The sequence below is a fragment of the Fukomys damarensis genome, unplaced genomic scaffold, assembly GCF_012274545.1.
Source record: "Fukomys damarensis isolate Sample0158 unplaced genomic scaffold, DMR_v1.0_HiC HiC_scaffold_13, whole genome shotgun sequence".
Lineage (NCBI taxonomy): Eukaryota > Metazoa > Chordata > Mammalia > Rodentia > Bathyergidae > Fukomys > Fukomys damarensis.
In genome coordinates, this window is record NW_022900925.1 from 1,110,891 (window position 1) to 1,120,101 (window position 9,211).

At 52.2% G+C, this 9,211-nt stretch overlaps 2 protein-coding genes across 4 annotated transcripts in view; one reads left to right on the plus strand and one right to left on the minus strand.

Annotated features, from left to right (window-relative positions):
* Fam83g (family with sequence similarity 83 member G) overlaps window positions 1-9,204 on the minus strand; it is a 30,703-nt gene extending 21,499 nt beyond the window's left edge. The window contains exon 1 of the mRNA XM_010618907.2: window positions 8,515-9,204. Within this exon, the coding sequence (XP_010617209.1) occupies window positions 8,515-9,039 (525 nt within the window). The 5' untranslated portion in view covers window positions 9,040-9,204. The remainder of the gene's footprint in view (window positions 1-8,514) is intronic.
* The window catches only part of Slc5a10 (solute carrier family 5 member 10), a 69,118-nt gene that overhangs the window by 44,950 nt on the left and 14,957 nt on the right, over window positions 1-9,211 (plus strand). The window lies entirely within an intron of this gene.

The window sequence follows — 9,211 nt, forward strand, 5'->3', positions numbered from 1 at the left end:
AAAAAAAAAAAAAAAAAAAAAAAAAAAAAAAAAACTCAAACAAAAACTAGAAAGCCAGGGACAGTACGTGGTTGAGCACAGAGAGAAGAGGCTCCAACAAGACAAGCCCTAAGAAGGCATCAGCTACTTCCAGGTTGCAGTGCTGGGAGGGCTGCCCTGGGGAGTCTCCCTCAGTGGTCTCCCTCAGTTGAGGACACAGGGTTTGCTCGAGTGTAGCAGGTACAGTTTGCAGGGCAGGGTACTGGAGAGGAAAGAAGTACAGAGAACTCCAAAGACCTACAGAGGATTCCCTCAAGTCCTCATCTGACAGTTGAGCAGCTAAGGCATGGGAAGAAACAACCAACACATAAAAAGAACCACCAGAAAGGAACAGCTGGAGCAGTTGTTGGTGCTCATGTAGGATCAAGAATAACTAATGTTCCCCAGCCAGAGTGGAAAACCTCCAAACACACAGGGCTTGCAGACTACCTTAGGATATTGCATAATAGCAGGCAAATAAATTCGAGACCAGGCATGGTCAAACCTCTATAAAGTGCCAGAAAATATATATCTTAGGTTTTGTGGGCCATGAGTTTCCTAGCACAACTCCTAAAATCTGCTATTACAGCAGGCAAGTAGCCATAGACAGTACATAAATGAATGTGCGCCTGTGTTCAATTTATAAATCTGACAGTAGGCTAGATTTGGCTTGTGGTCCACAGTTTCAATATCTCCTACCCTAAACTACTCTAGTCCTACCTAATACAGTTTAAGAGAAAAAAGTCTGAAATTGGATCTGGGAGTACAGCTCACTGGTCCAGCACTTGCCTAGCATATACAAGGTCCTGGGTTCATTCTCTAGTGTGTGCGTATGCACACACACACACACACACACACACAGAGTTAAAAATTTTTTCCAAGAAACTTAATTGCATATTTAAAGGAATAAACAAAGAAACACCAGCAATCCACAACATATAATCTACCATGTCCGATATTCAATCAAAAATTACTAGACACAGCTGGGCATGGTGGCACACGCCTGTAATCCCAGCACTCAGGAGGCTGAGGCAGGAAGATTGCTGTGAGTTCAAGACCAGCCTAGGCTACATAGTGAGTTCCAGGTCAGTCTCAACTACATAGTGAGACCCTGTCTCAAAAAAAAAAAAAAAAAAAAATTTACTAGACACATAAAGAAATGAGAAAATAAGACTCAGTCAAGAGACCAAAAACTAACACAGATATTAGAACTGGTAGACAAAGACAAGAACAGTTATAAGTATAATCCATATGTTGAAAAAGTTAAAATATAGACATGAAAGATCACATACAATCTCAAGAGGTAAAAAATGTAACATAAACAGGCATAGGTGGCCCACACCTGTAATCCTAGCACTCAGGAACCTGGGGCAGGAGGATCGCTGTGAGTTCAAGGGCAACCTAGGCAACTGGTGATTTCAAAACCAGCCTGAACTACTCAGTGTCTCAAAAAAACAAAAAAGAAGCAAATATGTAACAAAAAGATGAAAAATACACTGAGTGAAATTAACAGCAGATTGGACACTATAGAATGAAAGACTAGTGACCTTGAACAAACATTAGTATAAATTACCCAAAATGACATATAGGACTGAAGAAACATGTTCAGCTCATCAGTACACTGTGAGTCGACTGCAAGCTAATATGTGTGTAATTGGAGCCTCAGAAGGCTGCAGCAGCTCGGGGGTAGGAGAAAGACAGAAACAACGTGAACAAATAATGACCAAACACTTCCACATTTGATGAAATTGAAATCCACATGTCCAAAGAGTTCAATGGCTTCCAACTAGAAGAGCAGGAAGAAGACTATACCAAAATTTATCATAGGCAAATCACCTAAAATCACTAACCATCTTAAAATAAAACCTTAAAAGCAGCCAGAAGAAAAAAAATAATTATACACGGAGAAACAAAAGGCAGACTTCTCATGGAATCAATGCAAGCCACAAGCAAATGAAATGAGCAATGTCTTTAAAATGCTAAATGGAATGAACCATCCACCTAGAAGTTTATGGCCTGTGAAAATATCTTTCAACAAGAAAAGTGTTGAAATCGAAATGTTTTCAGGCACTCAAAGCTGTGAGAATGCAGCCCCAGCAGACCCGGCACTACAGTTATTACCATCTCCTTGGGTAGATTTAAAAACAAATAAAAAGGCTCCAGGACGGCAGCTGCCATGGAAGGCTTCCCTCCCTCACTGGGGTGCAGAACAGAGGCAGGGAAGAAAGAGGTACTCTGCCCTTAACATCCTGCAGCAGCAGGCTTGGGACATAATTCTCACCTGCTCCCTTCCTACTCCTCCCTGCTGCTGACAGGATAGATGGGTTCTCAAGGTGTTAGAAGTCCCAGGGGCCTCCTGGATATGCTTCCCAATGACTCCTGGCTCTCCAAACCAGGTACCCCATCTTGTCCTCCGTCACCGGGAGAGGACCAGTTTAAGGAACAGCCAGCCTTGTCTTGCCTCCCAGAGGAGAGGGCCATAGCAGTGGCAACCAGGCCAACTAACTGACATTCATATGCCTGCCCCTTTTCTGAAGATCAGGGAGGGTGGTGAGGACCTCTGCCATTTTCCGTGGGGTGGGGGTAGTCATGGTCCCAGACCTGCACAGTCCCCCATCTGTTCCCAGGCTCTTTTAGGGGCAGGTATCAACATGTGTCCATTCGTATCTCTGACTCACCCACCACTCTGGATCCTGAGACAAACCTGCCCTCAGTGCTGGCCAAAAGGTCATTTCCCCCTATGGCCCACTCTCTTTCTTTGGGTAGCTATCTTCCCTACTCAAAGCCTCAGTTTCTCTTGTTAACCAGGATTGTGGGTTGGCCCCTTTCCCATGTGACACACAGCAGTTTTGTGAACATTCTTCATCCTCACTGTTAAGAAGGAAGCCTCTTTAAGGCCAAGTAAAGGAAGCTGAACCTCCTGAGCACCAAATAGCACATGTGAAAACACGCGCTGGGCCTGCCCACAGTCTTCCTAGCAGGAGCCCTGCCTGTGCCTGGCCCAGCACATGGAGGTGCTGCCTGAGACTCTCACCTCGCCCAGAGACTTAGGAATGCTGCAGAGACAATAGGCAGAAAAGAGCCCAGGAAGCCCAACAGGTGACCAGCACTGTGCCCTGTAGGTGAGGCCAGACGAGATTCTACCTTCTTACTGCCAGCCATGTGGAGGTCCTGAGTCCTGGGGTAGCCAGGCCTCTGGACATAGAATCCAGGCCAACACAGCACCCACAACAGGGAACATCCCAGAAAACCTGAGAACCACAGATTCTAAGGCATTTAAACTTGTGTTGCTACAGGATTCAAAGTGCCAGACAGTGAGACATCCTAATTGTCCAGGAAGCCCAGCCTACAAAGGATTTATCCAAGGTCCCACAGGGCTGGGCTAAGGCCACTGGATGCCCTGGTCCTGTCTGTCACGTTCCACGGAGCCTCTGATTGAACTCCTCCAAGGCAGGGAGAAGTTATCACTTCTCAACTCATGTCACTCCCAGAGAAAGGCTCACAGGGAGATTTGAAGATGAAGGCGGAGGGGTAAGAGATGAGACCCAACATTCACTGGTTTCCAGCTCCAAGCTGGATACAACACAGGTTGCTTGCCGTACCTTTAGTTCTACTTAAGCCTCACCTTGATTGTATGAGGCAGGTGCTAGCTCACTGTGGCACTGAGATCAGAGATGAAGGGACTATCTTCGGGATGGTCACCAAGATATCTTCCCACTACCCCATGTGACATTTAACTTAGGAGGGGGCCCAAGCCCAGAAGTCATTCAGACCCCAAGGAATGAGGCAGGAGCAGTTCACCCGGGCTACAGCCTGCCTGGCAGCAGCCAACATGTGCCAGGGCACAGGGGACAAGCCTCCTTCCTTCTTGACTGCTCAAGATGTAGAGGGACAAGCCTGCCCCACTGAGAAGCCTCTGGGTCCTTGCAGCCACTCATGTCTGTCACTTCTGTAAAACAAGAAACAGGTCTTCATTTTACAGATGAAGAAACCAAGGCCAGGCCAGTGAGGGAGTGGGTAAGTCAGGCAGGAGAACCAGGGCCTCTAGGAGGACCAGCCCATCTGTCAGCCCGGAGCGCAGGAGTCTCAGCTGCAGGTAGACCAAGGAGACCAGAACTCCATGGAACCCAGTCTGGGTCCAGCCAACCACAGACCCTATGTGACCCATTCTGAGCCTCAGACACCTCATCTGGGATAGAAGCGGTTTGGGAGACAGCAGCAGCAAGTGAACTGCTGCCTGCTCAAGATCCAGAGGTGCCTGCACCCACCTCACAGGCTCCTTCCGGGAAGGGCCTCTCCCAGCTCCTCAACTCTCAATTAAGACTCCGCGAGCGCCGTGGGGAGAAGACAGGAGCCAGCACCTGGGATTACGATATCAGATGGTTCCCACCCTGACAGGTGCAAGTCCTGGGCCCTGGGCTGGAAGTTGCCAGAGCAAAGAGCCTGGGCTGTCACTACCTCTTAGGGCTCTAGCTGGGCCAACACCACGCCACTACAGCCTCTCTCTCTAAGTGCTAGGGGGTCCTGGTGCAGTGCATGGCTTAACACAAGGGACACTGCGTGGACACAAGAGTAAGCAACATGATGAACAGAACCACTGCTGCATCTGCAGGTTGTCGTTACTGTGAGATGATTATGTGACGTGTGCCTAGGAAAGGGTGCAATGGATGCCCACCCTCCTGGTCCCAGGAAAGGGCTGCACAACTCCTAGGCCAAAGGGACTGGCAGAGCCATGGGCTCCCACCAGGGCTCAGTTTCTTCCTCTGGGCAATGGAGACAATACCTACTTTATGGAGTTGTGGAGAGGATTACAGTGTAGGTAAAATGCCCGCTCAGCATCTGGCATCTAGTTGGCATTTAATAAATGCCTCATTAAGCTGCTTTTATTCTCCTGGAGCCAAGCTGTAGGCCAGGACTTCAGTGTGTGAAGGCGGGGACCTGACAGAAAAGATGTGGGGTTAATCCTGCATCATAAAGCCTGGGCTCTAGTTACTTCCTGCCTTGGGCAGGACACTAACTTCTCTGAGTTTCCATTCCCAAGCCCTGGCCTGGCAGGCACAGATCTGGGTTCTAGTTGAATACTCACCCCTGGCAACTCATCATCCCTCAGTTTCCCCAGCCGTAAAATGGAAAAATGTGTTTGTCTCTGCCCCTAGGGCTGTTCCCTGGGTTGTCAAGGGCTGGGAAAGGGGGCTGCCAAGACTAGGGGCTTGGCACTTGTCAGAAAGGTAGCCCACTAGGACACCGGTGCTCAGACCTGGCTGGGCTACAGCTCTCAAGCCCCCATCCGGGCCCAGCCCGGCCCCACCCACTCTGAGCGTAGCAAAGCAAGGGCAGCTGGGCTTTTGTCCTCCCACCTGGTATGCACAGCATACCACAGCAGGCTTTTCCTCAGATAAACCACTGGTTCCCAGGGGTCGGAGGAGGGCATGAAGGTGACACTCCACCTGGGAGTCAGAGCCCACTGAGGCTGGAGGGCAGCTCAGAGAGTACAAGCTGTTGGCTCAGGGACACTCAGCCAGGGGTGTAAGATGCAGGAGCACCCATCCCTTGTTCAGAGGTATCTAGAATCACAGGGCAGCTAGGTGTCAGAGCTGAAGGGACCCTTAATGATCTTGAATGCCTTACCCATTTTACAGACAGGGTGGTGGGAGCCGGGGTGTCTCCCAAGTCCCACAAGCCAGGTAGGGCACAGGCAGGGGCCTGACCTCATACTACTTGTCCCCGGAACTATCACCCACTATCCCATACCTGTCATCTGGGAAAGGAGGGTGCAGTAGGGTAGTCCTGACGAGAACACAGCCACTCCCCAGCAGCCGAGCCTGCGTGGGCTGAGTGTCTGCTGTGTCACTTCCCTGCCCCAGGGTCCACTGTTGTGCTGACGACAGGGCCAGGTGAGTGAGGAGGTGGCAGGCTGGGCCGCCCTGACTCAGCGCCAACAGCCACAGCCCAGAAACCCCTGTGGAAAGGGAGCTGCGAAAGGCCTGCTGCCCAGACAGCAAAATCTCCATCCAGGTCTAGGGGCTGGGCTCTCCAGCACTGCTGTGGGGTGAGAAGAGAAGGCAGGGGAGGGACCAAGAGGTGGTCATAAGAGGAGAAGGCAGGGAGCTCCCCACCAGGTGAGTAAAGTGCCCTGTCAGCATCCGCCAGTGTCCCGCCATCCTGCCAGGGACGCAGCCTGGGAAGCACTTAGGATAGGGGAGACAAGGATTATAGGTCACCTGGCTCAGCTGCTCCTCCCAAACCCTGTCTGTCACTCTGTCCTGCTACTGTCACCCGGGCATGAGGGGCAGGTACAAAGGGCAGGCCCAAGAGTTTGGGTGAGACACAGATCTGCTCGCCACCCTCCACCCAAGAGCTAGCCTAGTGATGTTGGGCAAGGATGCACTTGCCCGGCCTCAGTTTCTACACCTGAGAAATGGGGAAAATAACATTCTCAGAGAGAACAGCACCCTACATGCCACTGCATCCACATTAGTTACTGTGATCACTGGCCACCCACAAGCACACTGTCTGGCCATGGGTTCGGGACAGATGTGGCAGGAATGCCTAAAGGGCCAGAGAGCCAGAGCTTGGTTCAAAACAGCACTAGAGGTCATGAACAAATACTGCCCTCCATGCTGCAACATCCCCATCTGTGACAAGGCCTCCATTGCCTCTGAGCCCCTCCTGTTAGAAATGGGGAGCCATCACTGTGGTGCCACACAAACAGACCAGGACTGGCACCTGAGATCAGCATCCTTCTGCCTTCACCACCAATAACCTTGGAGTTGCTCAGGAGTGGAGGGCCAGGACTATATGGAGTGGTTGGGTCTCAGCTATGATCACAGAGACATGAGAAAGAGGCAGGGCTCAGCACAAAATGCCCTGAGTGCCCAGCCTGGCATCCCTGTCTGGCCCCATCACTGGGACAGGCTGTCATTCTGTCTACAGGAGGTCAGGCACTGGGACCATGCCCAGGCCAAGCTGCAAAGCAGTACCTGCCTCCTTCCTATTGTTGAAGGCGAGGAAAGGTACAGCAGGTTAAGCCCCTCCCTACCCCAGGCCTCAGTTTCCCCATTTAAAAAATAGGGATGCATCTGGGTGATGGGATGCCAGCAGGCCTTCTCTGAGACTGGCTCTGTGACCAGCCAGAGTCACCCCCACAATCACTGATGTCAGTGGCACCTTCCTACCCTTTGGCAGGTATGGGGCAGGTTATTCCACCTGAAAACTATGAAAGTCCCTTCCTCCTCTCCACCGCCCCCCTCTTCCATCTCCTTCCTCAATCCTGTCACTGGATACTCCAGCCTCACAGTAGCCAGAGGCTCAGCTTTTGTTCTCACCACCCCATTTTACAGAATGGAAACTGGAAGCCTCGAGCCACCTGAGACCCAGCCCCCACTTTCTGGAAACCTGAGCCAGGGGGCCAGCTTCTAACCCACTTTTAGTTTCTCTGCCCAAAAGCTACCCAGAGTCGCCTGTGAACCAGGAAGATCCCCCAAACCAGCATTCTGGTCTTGTGCAGTTAGCTGCTCCACTCTTGGGCTGGAATAGTGATAGGATAAGGCTCAGCCAGGAAGCCTCCCTCACCCCACAGGCCCAGGCCAGACCTAGCTTCAGAATCCTTCTCAACACAGCCCACTAGGGGTCAGTCACCTTGGGATGTGCTCAGAAACCATGAAAAGCCATTTTCCAGAGAGCATCTCTCTTAGTCATGGCTGCAGGCAATGGCTAGGCCATCTGTAAATGTCTCTGTCTCTGCCAGCACCTATCTCGGTATGTGTTGTCAGTGGTTCAGTGGGGCACTGCCCAGCTCAGTGAGGTCAGGAATGGGAGGTCCAGACAGGGTCTGAGAACCCTTCTAATGGCAAAGCTCAGCCCAAGCGGACAATCATCAGTAGAATTCAGTCATCTTCCACTGAGGACATCAGGTATATCCTGAGGCACTTCCCCCATCTCCTCAGGCATCTTGGCCGGGAAAGTTCCTGCCACTGACAAAAGGGCTCACGGAAGTTGAGCAACTCACTTTCAGTTGTTCAGCATAACCAGGAAAAAGCAATTTCAACTCAGGTCTCCAAGCCAGACTAAAACAGACAGGTTGCTTCTTAATCCCCACACCTATCACTCCAAATCCCAACAAAAGCCCTATCCACCAGAGCTCATGGTGTGTGGGAACCTCCTGAGTCTCAGGAGTGAATCAGTGTCATCCTAAGAAGAGTAGGTAAGAAAAAGTTGTGCCATTCCTCCCCACCCCACTCTCCAAAGCATCTCCAGGGGAACCTGCTCACCAGGCTGAGGGAATGCACAACATATGCACAATGGCCCTTTGAGATGAGGCAGCCCACTGTTACCTGCTAGAGGGCTTGGGTACCCTATTCCTTTGCAAGGACACTGAGCAACCCCAGGAAGGCCAGGAGGAAACCTCCTTCCAGGAAGCAGCCAGGAAGAGACTGTTTTGGGGTCCCCAAGCTGGGCTCCAGCGACCTCTGCAGGACTCCCATTCTGGCTCCTCACCTTCTGGGCCTGGCTGATCATCTTGCGCACCACCTCTTTGATATGCGCCTGCCCCTCCATCGGGGGCTGCATGTAGACGCTGGCCCGAGTAACGCCGCGGTAGGCGATGGTGTCGGGCCAGCCCAGGTCCAGCTGCGGGATGGAGCGGTCGGACTTCTGGGGCCAGTACTCCAGCGAGGGGGGCGGCTCGGCCTCGGTAGGGGTTCCGTCTGCCTCGAGGGCTTCCTCTCCGCAGTTAGCTACCCCATTGTCCTGGGGCCCCTGAGCGAGGCTATTGCCTCGCAGATCCTCCGAGCCTGGGTCGTACACCTCGATGGTTTCCAAGATGCGCCTGAGTTCCAACTCCGAGAGGAAGTCGCGGATGTTCTCGCGCTGAAGCACTTCATAGAAAGCCTCCCGGCCGCGGGCCACCAGGGCCTCCAGCGCCAGCCGCTGCTCTTCGCTATAGAAGAACTCGGGCTTGGACTCGCTCGAGCGCCAGTTCACGTGGCTGTCGTCCAGACACTGCACCTGGGAGAAGGCCATCGTGTCGCCTGGCCGCGCGCCGCTCGCGCAGGCGGCTGCGTGGTGCTACACAAGATCGAGTCCTAACTACGGCCCCGGCCGAGGCACCAAGCGCTCTGAGACTTCCCGGCTGCAGCGGCTCCTCTGCCCATCAGGAACCTGTGGGAAAGAGCTGGTGACTGCCGGGAGCAGG